The sequence below is a fragment of the Tuber melanosporum genome, assembly GCF_000151645.1.
Source record: "Tuber melanosporum whole genome shotgun sequence assembly, scaffold_6, strain Mel28".
NCBI classification, from domain to species: Eukaryota; Fungi; Ascomycota; class Pezizomycetes; order Pezizales; family Tuberaceae; genus Tuber; species Tuber melanosporum.
Genome location: NW_003299106.1, coordinates 436273 through 454832, shown reverse-complemented (window position 1 = coordinate 454832; position 18560 = coordinate 436273). Strand labels below are relative to the sequence as shown.

The window sequence follows — 18560 nt, the reverse complement described above, 5'->3', positions numbered from 1 at the left end:
AGCTGTGACATTGCGGCACCTGTACAACGGCATATTTCCCTGCGCAGTACCAGACTTCCATTAGGGGTTTGGTTCTTGCTCATTGGGTTATGAACTTACAGGCGCTTCGTGACCCCCCGATATTAGCATAAGACTTGAGTTGTACAATACCTAACCTAAGAACAATACATGAACCAAGTGCTAAAGATTGATCAAGTTACCAACGGGAAAAGGAAATGAAACCCCCGTGGATCATTTGTCCAGTTTTTGATCACTCCAGCAACACTCCATACAAAATCCTTCACACAAACCACACTATCACGCTTCCAACCCTATGTAACACACGACCCTAAAGGCCCCATAATTACATTCGCCCCATCTCGATACTATCCCTAGCAGACCCACCCCTAGAGGTCCATCTCACCGGCGACGAGGGCCCCTCCCCGCCCTCCAAGTCAATACTGTTCCGACTCCTCCCACCAAAAAACCTATTCCCGTAGGAGGCTATACTGCCACTCCCGGATCTGCGCCTGTTCACAGCTCCACCCATCCCAGGGTTCCTATCAATACTGCTGTCCCTGGAAGTAGTCCTGGAAAGCGCATCCCGCCTCTCCTGCCCCTCCTCCTCTTCCAAAACCCGCATCAGTTGGATAGCAGGGATATTCCGACGATTATCCTCGAACACATCTCCCGAGTCGTCACTTGGAGCTATATCCTTCACTCCAAGACTGAAATCCACCTTTTTGGTGGAGCCCCGGGAGGCACTCCTGCCCAGGCCGGCTCGAGACTCGGATCTTAGGATTCCATGGGGCTCGGCCGGTGGGGCAAAGGTCCTGTACTCACCACCCTTCCCGCTCGGGCCTCCATCTCGATCCAGGACGGATTGTTGGATTTGGTCCGCGTTGACCGATTGTAAGAAGACTGGAGATGTCTGCTTTTGACCGGGCCAGCGCATGTTTGGCGATTCGATGCCGAGGTCTGCGGCGCTGACCATTAGAGCGCACATAAATTTGTTACGCCGTTGGAGTCGGACGAGCTCGTTTTGCCAGTTTGCTGGAGCGAGGAGTAAGCGAGTGATAATCCATGGGCGAGGATTGCTTGGTTTAGGGAACATACATTTGTAGAAGAAAACAACGTTAAGTTTGACAGAGTGCATATCCGGGACATCCCTACTCCAGATTAGTTCGGTGCCGTGGTCGTTGAGTTCGAGATGCAGACCTCAATTCAGTAATAACCTTTCCTTGGTACTCCCGATTCTCAAACTTGACAAAGGCCAATAACCTTTCCTGGAGTTCTTCGATCTGTTCAAGAGAAGTGCCAAATTTGCAGACAATTGGAATAGCCTGCACATCACCATCAGCGAATCCGTCTGAAGCTCCCAACCCCGGCACATATTACCTCCGCCAGCGCGCCCGAGCGCCTCATGTTTAGAATGAAAAGCGTGTTCAACAAGGAGTTTGGGGCTTGCACAACATGCCCTTCCAACTTCTTGAATTCAGTATACATAAGGGCAATTTCTTTGACGAAGAAAGTATCCACGGTTCCCGCGCCAGTATTATAGACATCCACTCGGTCACCGACATCAAATGGATGCTTCACGAAAACGAATATAATCGAGGCCAGAAATTCTTGCGCCGTAGCAGAGAACAGCCACGAAAGGGCAAGCACAGAACTTGACGCCGAAGTCAGAACACCTGGGAAAACCGCATTAGTTCTATTTCCAAAGTCATCGAAGAGCCATCGTGTTACCAGCAGTGGACTTCGATATCAGGGATAAGAAAATAAGAATAACAGCGACTGTCACGAGAAACGTGAAGACATCATCAAGCTTGCTGACGACACTATCTAGATCCTTCAAGCTTGCTGTGATTGCTTTCCGCTCTCGCCCAATCTCTACACATGCAATCTCCATCTCTTCGCACGAGATATCTCCGTTAAGATCTCGATCGAACATTTGGAATGCTGCCTCGGCTTCTTCCTCACTAGTGAATACATGCCTAAGGTCTTCAGCAGACACAACCTCTGTCCCTTCACGTACGAGCGTTCGGAATAGCCGGCGAGCCAGCTACACCACGGGGCATGTTAGCAGCTTGGTATAGGCCAAATAATTTTTTATAGGAAACAAACCGCTTGGCTTCCTTCTGTGGTATACAGAAGTGTAAGTACCACTTGTTGAGGAGAAGTACTCGAAGAAACCTGTCTCCCTGTGAAGTCACCTGCAACCTTTCCCATCACATCACCAACTTTGGTGAAGGCGGAATGGGCGCCAGCCTTTGCATGTTGAAACACGACCAGTGGTGTTTTGGCGCCTGAGGTCAATCCCGACCCCTGCTTCTCGTCCAAATCACGCCCCCCGGCTACTTCCTTTGAGTGCGCATAGAGCTTCGCAAGACTGGAAATTTGAAACTTGTTTAAGTCGATCCGGTCTTCATAGGTTCTCTGATGGAAAGAGATGGCAATGAGCTGGATGATAATTTTCTCAAACAGATTCAGAATCATCGCAATGAAAAGTGCTAAGAGGACGATGCTAGCTCTACTCTCCCAGTAGCGAGTGCGGTTATCTCCATCGTTGTGGTGATTTGTCATGGTAGGTAGGAAAGAAACGTAGACTGCTAGCCACCAAAAGAAGAGTGTGGCAGGGACTTCCAACATGCATCCCATGTCTTTCCACTTCCTACTGTTGTTTGTGAATGCACCTGAGATGATGTCCATGACATAAGGGACGCATTTGGCCAAGATCTGGGAGATAGAATAAGCTTGAAAAACTCTTACCATGGTTTTCAAATCCAAATGACACTCACCCGCCCCGCCCACAAGGATAACCAGACTATCTCCAACCACACCATAAACCACATTAGATAGACATCCCCAACAGTAGCTTCCCTGAATACCAGAGCTCCAAGGAGCAGAGGTATTAACAAGATCAGCACTAAGGGAACAATGTACGTAAAATATCGCACTAGAACGGAGGACCCATGGACCTTATCCTCGTATCAGTGATAGCTCATGAGGCCACCCCCACAGTAGAATTCTTACCGCTTTCAGGACTTTTCCAAACCTCGTAGCCGGTCTCTCAGGTGGTCTCCAGACACCCTTGCCGCCATCGTGGGCTGGGTTTGTGTTAATATCAAAGTCGTCCACCGGTTCTGGTGTCCTAGGCCTCGACCTGTGTCTACCACTTTTCGATCTCGACAAATCACCAGTGTGCTCTGAAGCACGACTCACAACCCTCTCAGCTCGTAACAACTCAAGGTCATCCTCCAATCTGTAATTCTCCTCTCTCCTGGTCGGTGGTGGACAGATTTCCTCCCCATCCGATATGTTTGATGCCCTCTTCTGTGGCTCTGGTGGGTTTTCAGAGGCAAACACCTCGTTTTCGGACGAACAACCTCCTACATGTGGAGGCGGGGGACGTCCTGGGGTGTTGGCCGTAACCTGAATGTTGGGACATGTCGGCTGAGGTATCCCATGCACAGGTGTTGACATTCTTTCCAATACCCTGAGCACATACACTCCTTACAATCCCTTGGGGTTTGGATCTCTGACTGGTGGTTTTATGGGGTACTCGAACAGAGTACTTTGTGTAATGGGAGAATGACGGAAGGCTTAGAAGCTAAGAAAAGGTTCCAGGGTAGAATTGTTAGGTCGGATTGAGGAGACAATTGTTAGGATCCGAGGATCCTCCCCGGGTCTTTATGGAAATGTTTGGGTTTCGGTGGGTTACGTGCCCAAGTGGTGGTTAGGGTAGTAAGTAGGGTATAGGATACTCCACGTGGAGAAGGGGATGGAGGTGCAAATCTTCACAAGGGCATTATTCTATCCATCATCCACATTTATTTTCCAAACAAACCCTGGACAAACGGGAAATGATATGGAAAACTACATGACACTAGGAACCTCCCCCGATGCAGAGATGTGGGAGCTATTGGCGGAAATGGACTTGTACAGAACGGAAAGTGTTATTTATTATACAATTGATCATCCATGTCAGCGGAAAACTCTCACCCCTTATCATAAAGGGCGCAAGGTTAGTGAAGGGTGCACTGTATCATACGAGTACTCGTGCTCGAGTACCGGCACTCTACGGCACTCGAGAAGTTGTTTCAGAAAAACGTCTGTCAATCATTTGCAGGGCACCCATGCTTTTGAACGCCATTGACGTCAGACGACAGCAGATCTTGTGACAGAAGGTTGAAAATAGAAGGGATTCGCTCCGGCTTCGGCATGTTGTGAGTTGCTGGTCAAAAAGCTATGGGTAGAAAAGTTATCAAAGAGAGCATGAATACCAACAGCCGGTACTCGAGTACTGTACAATTGGAATAGAAATCATTGATAGCGGGTCGGATACCCCTCTCCTGGTGCTGATCTGTATGAGCAGCACTTATAATTACTCGATTTGGCCGCATATACCGGGTAGACAGTTTAGAAATCCTGGCAGCGATGCTCTCCCAGGCAAAGAAAAATTCAAACGAGGAGAATTGGAAACACTGGCCATGACAGATGGTTAAAAGCGAGTGCCCTCTGCGTCGAGAGTCCCACCGGTACCGGCACTGTGAGTGGTTCTCAGCATCGGCTCCGATCCTACAGTAATCCCCCCCAAGCGGCCGGGGACCGTTCAGCAATGTTCCCTAATTATAGTACATTACTGCCTGTACTTGTATACATGTAGTACCCGTAACCCGATCCAAAGTTTCAAAGCTTCCACTCCCGGGTTGTGGTTGCTGTACGTGCAAGCATCACTCACCACCAGAATTAGGCCTACACAATGTCATGATAATCCATACTCTCATTATGCGCGGTACCGGTGCTATAACTAGGAACCGCGTCATGACAATTCCCAAAATTCACGTAGACTTGTTCATCTGTCAATTCGGCTAGTCAGGAGTTGGGCAAATAGCGATGAGGAGGCTCCTACTATAGCCCGGCCAAACCCCGTCCTCCTTTCTATGCCCGTCTCTGTATCATATCATACCCTCAAACCATTTCTCCCACAAAAAGAAAAAAACCTACAGCAACAACAAACCATGCCAAGACCATTCTGTCAAATCCCCGCAAAGATCCCTTTCTCCCTTCCAATTCCTCCTAGGGTTCCTTTTCTTTGGATATCGTCTCCATCGATCCCGTTCCCCTAACCCACCGCAATTGTGCAATCATTCGTGACGTCTTTTCGTAGTTTTGAGGAATCCTTCTGGCTTCTCCTTTCATCCATCAGATCTGAGTTTATTGACTTTAATATTCTCTAAACATGAGGGGCGAAGTAAGTTTTCCCCAATGCTCACACCAAATCATTTTGGTGTCAGCTGCCGCACCCTACAACCGTCATCTATCCAACTGTCATTTATTGCTCGCCTTTCCCCATATACCTTGACCAAGGGTTATATCCGTCTAATCTTTACTTCTTAGGTCTGCCACATTCACGTTGGTCAGGCTGGCATACAGCTGGGAAACAGTGCTTGGGAATTGTTCGCAGAAACCTCTTGATCCCCCTTCCTTCCGTTTGTTATCAACTTACATTGACCCGTGGGGCTCTTATTGCTGCAGGTACCTGATCGAGCATGGGTTAAAGCCGGATGGGCGTCCAGACCCAGAGATGGCGGCAGCTGCGGATGTTGCTGCTGATGGATCCTTTGATACTTTCTTCTCTGAGACCGCGTCCGGCAAATATGTTCCCCGTTCTATCTTCGTAGACCTAGACCCGTCGGTTTGTTCACACTAAAGCCTAGGGCTCTGCTTTTGGTTGATTACTGGCTATCATACTGACATTTCTTGTATTATAGCCGGTTGACGAGATCCGGACCGGAACCTATCGTCAACTTTTCCATCCCGAACTACTAATCAGTGGCAAAGAGGATGCTGCTAGCAATTGTGAGTTGGTCACTGGCGCGTTATCGGGTGCGATTGTTAATCTTTGGAGCTAGATGCTCGGGGTCATTACACTATCGGAAAGGAGCTCCTAGAGAATGTCCTTGACCGCGTCCGTCGAGTAGCGGGTGGCTCCCCTTGCATCATCGCGAGGTTTTCAAGATAAAAAATACTAAATTGTCTCGCTAGATAACTGTTCGAGCTTACAAGGGTTCCTTGTCTTCCACTCTTTCGGTGGTGGTACTGGTTCAGGATTCGGTGCACTTCTTCTTGAGAGCCTTTCAGCCGATTTTGGAAAGAAGTCTAAGCTCGAGTTTGCGGTTTATCCTGCTCCCCGAGTCAGCACGGCTGTTGTCGAACCTTATAACGCAGTTCTATCCACTCACAGCACCATCGAAAACTCAGACTGTACTTTCCTTGTTGACAACGAAGCCGTCTACGACATTTGTCGCCGAAACCTTGATATCCCACGGCCATCGTACGAGCATCTCAATCGATTAGTTGCTCAAGTGGTATCCTCGATCACGTCTTCGCTTCGCTTTGATGGGGCCCTTAATGTAGACCTTGGGGAATTCCAGACCAATTTGGTTCCTTATCCTCGTATGCTAGCCCTCTTCGCGTGCCGGGTTTACTTTAACTTCTAACTCTTAAAAGGTATCCATTACCCATTGATCAGTTATGCACCGGTGATTTCTGCTAGCAAGAGCACCCACGAGTCGTTCAAGGTTGCCGACTTGACATTTCAATGCTTCGAGCCCAATAACCAAATGGTCGTCTGCGATCCCAGAAACGGGAAATACATGGCCGTCGCTCTTTTGTATCGTGGCGATGTCGTACCTCGCGACTGTACGTCTGCGATTGCAACCATTAAAGCAAAGGCCACCTTTAACCCTGTCGACTGGTGCCCCACTGGATTCAGTGAGTTTATCTGGGGGGATAGAGAGAGAAACTAGCTAATTATAAAAGAAATTGGTATTAATTACCAAAAGCCCATGCGCGTTCCAGACAGTGAGCTTGCTCCTATAGATCGTTCCGTCAGCATGCTCTCCAACACTACTGCGATTGCGGAGGCCTGGTCTAGAATTGATCACAAGTTCGATCTGATGTATGCCAAGCGCGCCTTTGTGCATTGGTATGTTGGAGAGGGTATGGAGGAAGGAGAATTCTTTGAGGCTAGAGAAGATCTTGCCGCCCTTGAAAAAGGTAACTTTCATATCCCATTTACCGGATCCTTTTATGTAGGATTATTCTACTTCCTTAAACTAACATTTACACCACTCCATAGATTACGAGGAAGTTGCAACAGACACGGTTCCTGAAGCCGAGCTCGATTACTAATTCATTGTGTACGGTTTGAGTCAAGATTAACTAGCCCCTGCTACTCATCTTTCTCTTAAACTCCTCGAAAGCAAGAACTTGGATGCCTCTCTGCCTTTTCCCTCTTTCCACAGAGCCTAATTATTGCTCCTATTACCCCCTCTTTATATCGCTGCCATCAAAGGCCGACAATGAAGCGTCTTGATTCCATTGGTGTTTTTGTATTTTCCATTAGCTAGCGTCCTCTTGTCAACGAAACTTCCAAGATACCGTAACCAAGTCCTTATATTTTCCAACAGTTGTCAATAATTGCATTGCTTCTTGTCCTGTGAACTTAGAAAATCCCCAAGACGCATGGGTGAGAAACTATGATACGTTGCTACAGCAGTCCGGCAGAGTGCACGGTTCGGCAGTACGACATGAATGGGCACTCGGACACTTGTTGCTATAGCAACCATTGTCCCCCACTAACAAACGGTTTCAAGAAGCAACAACAAACCTTACTAGCACCTCCTCCCTCTTTATTCTCCCGCTTCCTTTCTTCTCTTTTCCTTCTCCCCTCGGGCGACCACTAACACCAACTAACAGCGTTCACACAAAACACATGCATAATTTCGGTTAGCCAGCAATCGTGAATAACGGCGCATACTCCAGAGAATTATTAGGACTTTATTTTATCACCATAAAACACACGTCATGTCTTTCTCTGCCCCTTCTGTGTCCACACCCTCACCACTCTCTGCTCTGAGCCGACCCGCTAGGCAAAGGCGGCAGAGCCCAGCCCTCCAAACCTCGCTACGAAGCTCCCCTCTACCATCCCACCGAATGAACCAGTCGGATAACGTTGACGATTCAGATGACGAAGGGGGAAAGGCACCGCAATTGAGTGCGTTGGCGCGAATGCTCCTAGACGACTTTCCTGAGTCGAATGGCGCTGTTTCTGTTAGAGGGACGCTGGCCGATGCTCCTCCTGAACCTGAACCTGTTGCTGCCAACGGCGGACATAGTCCACGCGACCGGATGGACTGGAGTCACTCTCCGGCTGCGGACGAGTACAAGACAGGCCGGTTGGGATCGTCTCGTATGAGCCCCGATTTTTCCACTGCTCGTGAATTGGTGACTCCTGCCCCGGGGAGATACTCGAGAAAAGCTCTCAACGGCACCTACTCGACTATTAGCTCCTCCGGGTCGTCGTCAAATTCTAGTGAACCGAAACAGGATGTAGAGAACCGCGTTTATGGTACGACGTATGGGAGCGTTGTGAGGCCTTCTGCGGCGGGGTCTACAATGACCAATACACAAGCATCTACGTCTGCGTCTGCTATTCGATGGAAACGCGCGGGGCGAGGGTTGTTGGGTGGCTTGGCCGGCCCCCCGCGAAGGGGACCGAGGAGGGATAGTGAACGTGGAGACGAAGAGTATCATGATGGGTATATCGGCGAGGGCGTCGAAGGAAGAAGCAGTCCTAGCTCCACCGAGAAAGAGGGGCCGGAATCAGACGCGAACTCCGGGTCTCGAGGTTACTCGACGAACACGAGTGAAGATGTCGATATGGAGCCCCCCATGCTCATGTCTCGTAGGTCTCGAAGATCGAGTCCAGTATCATCAGCGGAGCAAGCGAGGATCAACGTCTACAGGGGTTCGAGCACACCAGAAGAACCCGGTACAGGCGGGAGGTCTTCCCCAGCAGAATCTCAGAGACGCAGTGGTTCGTCATCATCGTCGAATTCTATGTCAAGAGCGGCGGCTATCGCAGCAGCAGCTGCCGCTCTCCCACAAGGCATTGTGGTTAACGATAAAGAGAATATGCTCCCCCCACCTACATTCCGCCGCCCAGCTGTAAGCAACTCCTATAAGCGACTGGGCTCTAGTGAAGAGAAGCCCGCTCCTGCCCCAGTATCTCCCGTCAAGCACCAAACGAAGTCACTCGCTCCTTCGCCAGCGAAAGTTTCGCCACCACCAAAGAACAATGTACTCTCCATCAGGAGCAGCAATACGCCACTACGCCCAGCGCCGCCTCCACCAAAGATGTCGATGCTTGAAGCCGTCACAGCTAGTGCAGGTGCATCGGCGACTGCATCTCAACAGTCATCACGTAGACAACGATCGGTGGTTCACGTAAATGGCAAGCCATATAGACGCCTCGATGCGATTGGAAAGGGAGGGTCTAGCAAGGTCTACAAAGTTATGGCGGAGAATTTCAAAATGCTTGCTATGAAGAAAGTCACTTTCAGTTCTCAGGACGGGGAGGCCGCTATCAGAGGATATAAGGGCGAGATCGACTTATTAAGAAAGTTATCAGGGGTGGATAGAGTTATTCGATTATACGATTGGGAGATTAACGATGAGAAGCAGTGTTTAACTATGGTACTTTGCCCCTTCCTCCTCCATAAGGGAGTAGAATATTGATATGTATTATAGTTAATGGAATGCGGTGAAACGGACCTCGCAAAGGTCCTCACCCTCCGACACGGACACGAGGACTCCCGCATGGATGTATCCTTCATCCGCTACTACTGGCGCGAAATGCTCCTCTGCGTCCAAGCCGTACACGATCTGAACATCATCCACTCAGACCTGAAACCGGCAAACTTCCTCCTCGTGCAGGGCCGGCTCAAGCTCATTGACTTTGGAATCGCCAACGCGATCCAGGATGACACCGTCAATGTCCACCGCGAGTCCCAGGTTGGCACGCTGAACTACATGTCCCCTGAAGCAATCGTGGACATCAACGCCACCTCGGGCAGAGCCATGGCCAGCGTCGGCGCGCCCCGCCTCATGAAACTAGGCGCGCCCAGTGACGTCTGGAGTCTCGGCTGCATGCTGTATCAAATGACCTACGGCCATGGCCCATTCTCGCACCTCTCGCTAATGTATCAGAAGATCAATGCCATCCCCGATCCCAACTACCCCATCGACTACCCCGACACCGGCATTGGTGGCGTCCCCGTTCCCAAATCGCTCACCAACACCATCAGCGCGTGTCTTGCCCGGAATAAGGACGAGAGACCGACCATTCGTCAACTCCTCAGTGACAACGACCCATTCTTGAACCCGGATCGCGCCAGAGAGGGGCTCGTCGACGTTAGCATGGACATGCTCCGCTTATTGTTGGAAAATGCCGTGGATCACGTTACCGAGAAGGGTGTGCCGACGCGCGAGATCACGGCGGCGTGGGCGAAGGATGTGTATGGGAAGTTGGAGAGGAGGATGGCAGAGAACCGGGGGCGGTGATATGGCGATGGTGAATGCCTGCATGAATGAGTGGTTTGATTGTGAGGGGTTGGGTATAAAAAATCGTAATTATCATTTTTATAGGGTGGAGTTAGAAGCTTCTTTTTTTCTCTTTTTCTTTTATTCATTTTGTCCTACCCAAGATTCTCCTTTCCTTAGACTACTTTCTATCCTACTCTCTCTTCCCTACTGCTACCACTGGACATCACCTTCAACCACGGAGTTCGCTTCACCTATGATATTTCTTGATTGACCGATCGATTACTCTTCCTGTCTTTTTTATATTTTCGCGGAGTTTCTTTTTTGGAGGGGGGTTATACTTTGCTTACTTTGCGTTCTATGATAATGATGGGTTCTTTTCTTTCTCTTTATTCTCTTCTGTTTTGTTATCCTACTGGGTACTTGCATAACTTTGGGGATGACGCTGGAGCGGTCTTTCCCTCCATCTCTTCCTTTTTCCTTTCCACCACTATTACTATTCTTGTGTACAGGAGCTTTCGATGCTTGTTTTCGCGTGTTTGGAATAAGATATGGTAAGGAAGAGATCGGTAGGTTCGGTTTGGTTTATACATAAAGGTTGATTGGTTCGAAAATTTACCGGTATGACATGATAATATCATGATCGAGTGCACTTGTTCTCACTCGATGTGGCCGCATTGTGGCGTGTTGGAAATTGAGGACGACAGACAGGATAAAACCGGTTGTCGTTGCAACAGTAATGACTGAAAGGTGGGTTTTACGCAGTGGACTGAGTTGGCTCTAATGGTAATGAGGGAACCTTGTATTGTATGTGTGTGAAGAGTAGAGAATAAGGAGTGAGGAGAGTTTCATACAAGAGGTGTGGAGTGGAGTTCTGTTATCGACTTGAGGGTTGAGAAGGTTGAGAAGAAAAGAAAAGAAAAGAAATAGGAAAGAAATAAGGTGAAAACTTTTCACTGCTTACGCGTCCTCATCTGAGAGGTACGCACACCACTGTAGCCTCCAGTCTGAGCTACGGGTACTTAACTGCCATTTTCAACATGGCGCTGTTGGCTGGGTCGCTGAGTTTGCAGGAGTTGTTGGGGTGGTAGCTTACCTAAGGCTTGGCAACTGTTTATCCCAGAGCCTCACCTTGCGTAAATACGGAGAATATAAATTTAAGTAGACCATCGTACCCGTAGTCTACTCGCAGTCAACTGTAAGCTTTCTCTAAATGCCACGATACTTTTTAACTTTACTCTCCCACCACCACCTCCCACCATAACCATACAATGTTCATCCTAGTAACGTCCCCCCTTTCCCCCTTTCAAAAAGAAAGAACTAATCCCCCACCCACTATCCACAGTCCAAGTTCACCGACCTCCTCCACCTCCCCCCGCCAACCTTCGCCCACCCAACAGCAACAGCACTAGAAGACCAGATCAACGAGAAATACGCCAACAAAGTGGTGCACAACATAGGCCTCTGCATATCCCTCTACGACCTCTCCAGCGTCTCCGAGGGCATGATCGGCCAGGACGGGGGTGCCCACGTGAACGTCGAGTTCAGGATGATCGTGTTCCGTCCCTTCAAGGGCGAGGTGCTCACGGGTCGGATCAGCTCCGCCACAGCGGCGGGCGTTAAGGTCCGCACGGATTTCTTCGACGAGGTCTTCGTACCTGCCGCCGCCCTGTTTGAGGGAAGCCGATTGTAAGTTGTTGCTGTTGCATCCTCGGTTCGTGGTGTGGGGAGTGGGGGGGGCTAATCCTTTGTTGGTGGCAGTAGTGATGGCAAGGAACAGGTTTGGATATGGCGTAATGATGATCAGGACTTTTACATGGATAAGAATGAGGTTATCAGGTTTAGGGTTGAGGGTGAGGTTTTCGTGGATCAGTTGCCTGTGCCGCCGCACTTGAAGGGGGAGGAGTCGAGTTTGCATAACAAGCCGCCGTATGCTATTACTGTGGGTTTTTCTTCGGCCCTTCTCATGTGTTCGCAGCTGTGGGCTAACTGAGTGTCCCTAGGCCTCCTGCCAGCAGGCGGGATTAGGGCTGGTGTCGTGGTGGGTTGAGGAGGATGGGGAGGAGGCCGAGTGATCACTTGGATTTAGCAATTCAGTAATCGCTTCCCTCCTTCTCAGTATACTGTAAACTACCGGTATTCTCCCACCCGCATGACCCAACATTTAAAACCTACACCTCACCACTGAAATTTTCTCTACGGATAGAATGACAACAGAGAACTAGCGTGAAGCCCGAGATCAAAGGACCCAAAGATGAAAACCTAACAAATGAAATTTCCCTAGAAACAAATGCAAAAATACACGAAAAATAACTCCCACTCTGTCAGCCATTCACTTTTGTGTCCCTCATGTCGTTCCGCCGTCCCGTAATAGCCCACCCCCTTAACCAATCCTTAATCATTATAGCTCATCACGCTACGAAAAGGGAAAGATATAAAACCACAAGTTTCAAGCTGAGACCACACGAACCATACCACATCCTAACCCGAACACCGCCCTCACGCCCACAACAACGAAGAGCATCGTCTCTCATCATCTCAAAACTCATCCTCGTCATCACTTCCTAACAGCTCTCCCTCATCTGTGTTCACAACAGAGTAGTCTGCTCCTCTCGCAAATGAGCTTCTAGATGTGTACCGCCTCGTTCTCGTCAGTTTGCTGGAAGCCCATGAACCGATAGCTCCCAATATTGTCGGAATCGAAACTGCTAGAGCCACAATAGCGGATATCACAATGATCGGGTATCTGACAAATGGAGATTGTCCATTGTTGTCTTCTCCAAGCCTGATGGCTCCAAATCTGCCGTCCAAAAGGCGAGTCCAAACAAACCATCCAATCACGGCAGCCGCAGTTATTGGTGCTATAATAGCTAGGAATAAGGCAAACCCACGAGCGCCACCATGTTTCTTCTCCCACTCTTTTTTGTGGCCGGGGCAATAATGTGATATGGACTTATCCAACTCCTGACCCCCTTCACATGTTGTCATGGGAATGCGTCGATAGCCAGTTGGTTCCCAGTACTCGTCTTGGTCCTTATTCTCCTTACAAACTGCTTGGTGATCTGGAGGTGTAAGTCCTTCTACCAAATAACAAGCGCCATCTTTGTCTCGTTGATAATTGAAATCGCTAGACTTATTCGTTAGCTATCGCATTATAGGAGGGGGAAACCTAAAGGTGGTTCAACCATTCGTAGTCGTGCCTAGTGCACTTGCACTTCTCCAATATTTTGTGTGGTTGCTTAATTTTCCTTCCAATATAACAGTTGTGCGTACGGATCTTGCGGTTGTATTGTACACGATGTCCAAACAAACATCCATCTTGATGTTCTGGTGACCATAGCTCAAAATCATCGCTATCGGCGCCATCACCATCCTTCAAATCACCTTTTCGAGGTTAGTAATTGGGGAGAAGAGGAAACGGGAGCATAATTCTTACACTTAACATCAGTAAGTCCCGTAAAGTCCAATTGAACAGTCCAAAACTTATTCCCGTCGCCCTCTCTGGTGCCCCAAAGAATGAACTTCCTACTTGTGTCGCTGGGTAAAGTCGAAATATCTGCCACACGCATTTTCTCATCGCTGCTACCCGCAAATGTATATTCGGTCCAGCTCTCGCCTTCATCGAGTGAATAGTGAACCCTGTCGGTGAGCACATTGTCTTCAACCAAAACAATGATAGAGCCTTGGTCGCCGTATTCCCATTGGTATTGCCCTTTTTTAACTTGCTTCCACCTAACGCCGCCATCTCGAGTCAGGTATGTATCACCATCCTTGTAACCAGTTAGGACGTCCCCAATATTTCCGATGCCCATCATCAATCCAACAGCAGACCCTGATCCAAATGTGTCTCTAGGATCAACCCGGTCAGTGTAATGGTGAAGGTTGAGTGAACATTTCTTCTTGTCGCTGGTGTCACAGATTTTGTGATCCTTGCCATCTGCGTCCTTCTCTGGTGCAAGGATATAGTCCCACGTCGCTCCATCGTTGTGCGTGATCATACTCCTCAATCTCTTCTTCTCACCGTCGACTGCTTTGTCGGCGTTCACGACGCGATTGGCGATAGCAACTCCCTCGAGAGTTTTCAATTTTTCAAAGTCAACAAAACCCTCCTCGTTGCGGTTTACTGCATCCAATGACAGGACGTAGTTGGTTCCATTAGAATTAGACTTTAGTAAGCTACCGAACTCGAAGCCCTTCCTAGGATTGACCGTGACATGAAGGAAAACAGCGTGGGTCTCGGAGTCGAGAACCGTATACGCGGTTTGGTGTGGGACGTTGAAATTATGCGGGAAGGCAGCCTCAGCAAAGATACTTCCATTAACAGACGCCGATGCCTTGAGCGAGGTACCGTCTTCATTGATACTTGCCACAATGATGAACTCAGCCATAGTTGCATAACCGATGATGCTTCTAAACTTGACATGGCGATCATCAAACCAGTTGTCACTAGCCACCAATTCCAAGTTGCCCTCTCCATTGCCTCTTTCGGTTTCGAAGTGCTCACAGAATATAAGCTTTTCAGACTGTTTCTCGGTGCGAATCCATTTACAAGTACCGACATAAGCAAGCAACCGATGCCACTCTTCCCCATTATCCTTGGTATGATAAGCGACGGAATGGCACGTGGAGGGCGAATCACAATCTTCTTGACCAGTCCAAATGAGCCAACCCTGCTTGGTCGGATGAAAGTCGATGACCTGAAGACCTTGGCGATTTGGTTTGGTCTTAACGGATGCCATCTTCTTGATGTGTTCACCCCGATCGAGGGTGTACCAAACTTCAGCATCTGGAGTGATGAAGTACACAGAATCCCAAAGGTTGGGATTAGGGTAGATTGAAACGACATTGACTTTCTCGAGGATCCGATTCCATGTGGCGCCATGGTCCCTGGTAATCCATACCTCCTGTTCTTCTGTTCTCATGATAATTGTCTGCAACCATAAGTTTTCGGCAAAGAAATATGGAAAAGTAGTTAGAAATTGCTTACTTCATCAGATTTAGAAGCACTCTCAGCGTTCTCAAGGTAAAAGTATTCCGCAACCCGCTTTCCAGCAAAGGAAGTCTTGACATCAGTAACCTTCCCGTTTGAAGGAGTTGTAGTGACTAGACTCTTGTCAGCTCTTTGCTAGTACAAACATGTGACCAGTATAGGTGATTTAAACTAACCTTCATTACACTTCCTCTCAACCTTATCTTCGAGAGATTCTCCACCTTTGCAGTCATTACCCGGGATCTTACGATATCCGCTAGGGCCCATATAGGTGTCCTCGTCCTTTTTGCATTCTCCAGCGGGAATCGAAAATTTCACGCCCTTAGCAGGCACACAATCATCATCCTTCCCTCTATTCTCCCGAACAAAGTTGAAATCGCACTCAAAATCATGTTTGGTGCATTCACAAACTTCCTTCTCGGGTTCTGGATCTTTATAGTCTTCTCCAACATAGCAATTTACCCCGGGCTTCCGCCTCCAGAAATACTGTTTATGTCCCATGAGGCAATCCGGCTTGCCCTCCTCGTCCAAACGAGCATACCATTTTTCATAGTCACCGTCCTCGCTGCTCTTATCAAGTTTGCATTTGCGCTCAAAGACCTCGGAGAAATCGAGGCCAAAGACATATGGCGTCTTGTCCCTTGCAGTCCCTATCAGGGTGAACTTCAGAGTCGTAGAGTCAGGTGTAGTGGTGAGCAGTCTCGCACGGATTCTCTCATCCAGCTTAACCTCCTCCCAGTTCTTTCCGTGGTCGATCGAATAGCTCACTATGTCAGTCATATCTTCATCATTAATGGCAACCATCACTGAGCCGGATCCTCCAATCTCGTATTTGTGAGCATCGGTCAGGGCCTTCCTCCAAGTCAATCCCGCGTCGTCGGAATAGAAAAGGTCACAGTCCTTGTATCCCGCCAAATGATCCCCAAGCGACCCAACACCCATAAGGATTCCCGGAGCAGGGCTAGAGTAAATACGACCACCATCTGCCAGCGCAGTGACAGAATACAAATTTAGCCTCTTGCCGTCAGGCCCCTTTAATGGCACCCAGGTACCCCATTTGCCATCATCGAAGGAGATCACGGACTGTCTCTCCTTGCGGATAGTAGGATTCTCAAGAACTCTATCCGCATTATTAACCACATTCGCCAAGACAATTCCTTGAATATTCGCAACTTGCTCGAAATCGACCAATCCTTCAACCGCGCGGTTGGTATGATCCAAATTCCTCGTAAAATACGTCCCATTTGAATTACTAGTAAATAGCGATCCCATAGGATTCATCGCCCTCGTTGTAAGAACATCTACCTGGATACTGTATGGCGTAGATTCCAAAACTGTGTACGCATCTTCTCTGAGACCGCCATGATCGTGGGGGAATTCAGCACGGTGCCAGGTCTTGGTATCCTTCGTGACATATCTATAAACAGTAAGCAAAGGTCAGAGTATACCGCTGGCAAGACCCAGGGGTAACATACAGAGCCATCTCGTCTGTGCCGCGGGTTTTCACTGCAGCCACAATGAACTTCTGGATCCCCGCAAGGCCAGCCAATCCATTGACAGTTTTGTAGCCATCCAACTTCGGTTCTTCGGAATCTCTGAACCAGTTATGGGAAACAAGCAGTCTCCGGTTTTCTGTGTAGGCTGTGTCGCCGTTGACAATACAGAGAACTGTTTCATCCTTTGCGCCCTCGAAGATCGGGGTACCGCGAGCGAACATACATCCATGTGTTTCTTCCTTAAGCTTCTTCATTTCACTGTCGAACCCATCTTTCGTGTAATAAGTCTACCACTCAGTGTATCAACAAAGGAGCTTTCCCCTAGGGACATCAGGTGTTATAGCAGCAACTCACCACTTCCTTACAAGAACGTCCAAAGTAATCATCATCATCTTCACAAACCCTGCCAGAGTAAAGAATCCATTCGGGCTGCCCGGCATGGAACACAAGAGGTGGTTGAAGAAGCGAAAGCGGGACTTCAGATTTGAATTTGTGCCATTTTGCGCCCCGATCCTCGGTATACCAATGCTCTTTATCCTCTCCAAATATAAAGGCCCGCTTCTTATCAAAAGGATGCTCCGTGATATCCCAAGCAGCGCCGTCGGGCACCCCCTTAACCTTGTGCCAGGAGTTTCCATCGTCGTCGGATCGCCATACGTTGTTTGCGTGCGCATCTAAGGTTAATATCACCTAGCCGACCATAGCCAGTCAGCCCCAACTCCTGAAAGACGAGCCTGGAATTCCCATTACCGGACTGTCATCGAAATAGAAGAATATGGATGGTAAGTTTTCAAGCTTGGTTTTTGAAATCTCGGGGGATTTCTTTGCAAGGGCTTGCTACAAGTGACGCAACACAGATCAGTTATCAAACTCTAACTAGAAGGATAAAAAGTAAAGCGGAAACTTGCTGTAGCCAGCCAAGCAGCTGCAAGAGCCCAAACCCTCAGCAATAGCATATTGGGCGGTACGGAGTTCAACCGCCTATCACGAAACAGTGACGACTACGCAAGTCCAACAGAGCCCGTAGAGGTTTTGCGGCGGGCTTGATGGAGATCAAAGTAACGTTGAGCTCTAGATGAAGAAAGAACCCAGCTTCTATCAAAGTGGCGAGTAAAAGCAATGGACTGTGGTGATGAGCGTGTGGGGGGGAGGATGAAGATCTAGGAGGAAAGGTTTGAGAGAGAAAGATATTCGAGGGGATTCGTTCGTGTTTCGGTAGAAAGAGGCTGAGGCTGAGCGCAGTTTGGATGAGTACGAGTACGTATCACACACACAAGCGTGAACTCAGTTCGTGTTACAGGTACGAGTAGAATAGAGCACTCGTACTGCAGCTACCGGTATGCCATGATCCTCCGGGGACGTGGTAGATTTCTAACACTCACACCTTGGCTAATACTCGTACCGGTACTATCTGGTACTTGAATGCCGCAACCCCCCCCACAGATATGAGGAGCCACCTGAGTCTATTTCTATGTATGATATGAGAGATCGCCAACAAATAGACTAAAGTCAAGTTATTCCAAAAGCCCTCCCACAACCCCCTCCTCCTCGTCCTCCAGGAGCTGATTTGAGTAGCAAGTCTGCACCACACGCTGTGCGCCCAACCATCCTCTCAACACGGAGCAATGCTTCTTTGATGATACCATGTTGGGGGTAATATATTGCACCGGCAGAATACTATGATTGAAGCACCACCGCATCAC

At 48.8% G+C, this 18560-nt stretch overlaps 5 protein-coding genes; 3 read left to right on the top strand and 2 right to left on the bottom strand.

Annotated features, from left to right (window-relative positions):
- Positions 1-343: 343 nt before the first annotated feature.
- On the bottom strand, positions 344-3465 carry GSTUM_00009638001 (uncharacterized protein; the record flags this gene model as incomplete). The annotated part of the gene is made up of 8 exons (XM_002840827.1): positions 344-1032; positions 1096-1151; positions 1198-1322; positions 1378-1673; positions 1729-2044; positions 2107-2718; positions 2781-2960; positions 3016-3465. 8 exons carry the CDS (start codon positions 3463-3465, stop codon positions 344-346), a joined length of 2724 nt encoding a protein of 907 aa, XP_002840873.1.
- Positions 3466-5569: 2104 nt separating this feature from the next.
- Positions 5570-7438, top strand: GSTUM_00009636001 (uncharacterized protein; the record flags this gene model as incomplete). XM_002840826.2 has 7 exons in its annotated part: positions 5570-5680; positions 5757-5844; positions 5898-5969; positions 6031-6441; positions 6496-6759; positions 6808-7044; positions 7127-7438. The coding sequence occupies 7 exons, from the start codon at positions 5570-5572 to the stop codon at positions 7177-7179; spliced, it is 1236 nt and encodes a 411-aa protein (XP_002840872.1). The 3' UTR covers positions 7180-7438.
- Positions 7439-7854: 416 nt separating this feature from the next.
- On the top strand, positions 7855-10392 carry GSTUM_00009635001 (uncharacterized protein; the record flags this gene model as incomplete). Its single annotated transcript, XM_002840825.1, has 2 exons — positions 7855-9525; positions 9580-10392. 2 exons carry the CDS (start codon positions 7855-7857, stop codon positions 10390-10392), a joined length of 2484 nt encoding a protein of 827 aa, XP_002840871.1.
- A 1250-nt stretch (positions 10393-11642) lies between these two features.
- GSTUM_00009634001 (uncharacterized protein) lies at positions 11643-12364 on the top strand (the record flags this gene model as incomplete). The annotated part of the gene is made up of 3 exons (XM_002840824.1): positions 11643-11654; positions 11717-12060; positions 12136-12364. 3 exons carry the CDS (start codon positions 11643-11645, stop codon positions 12362-12364), a joined length of 585 nt encoding a protein of 194 aa, XP_002840870.1.
- A 99-nt stretch (positions 12365-12463) lies between these two features.
- On the bottom strand, positions 12464-17996 carry GSTUM_00009633001 (uncharacterized protein). XM_002840823.2 has 9 exons: positions 17762-17996; positions 17608-17690; positions 17212-17547; positions 16837-17144; positions 15538-16778; positions 15359-15474; positions 13808-15302; positions 13557-13755; positions 12464-13498 (listed from the first exon to the last, which is right to left on the bottom strand). The coding sequence occupies exons 1-9, from the start codon at positions 17811-17813 to the stop codon at positions 12910-12912; spliced, it is 4419 nt and encodes a 1472-aa protein (XP_002840869.1). The 5' UTR covers positions 17814-17996; the 3' UTR covers positions 12464-12909.
- Positions 17997-18560: the final 564 nt, after the last annotated feature.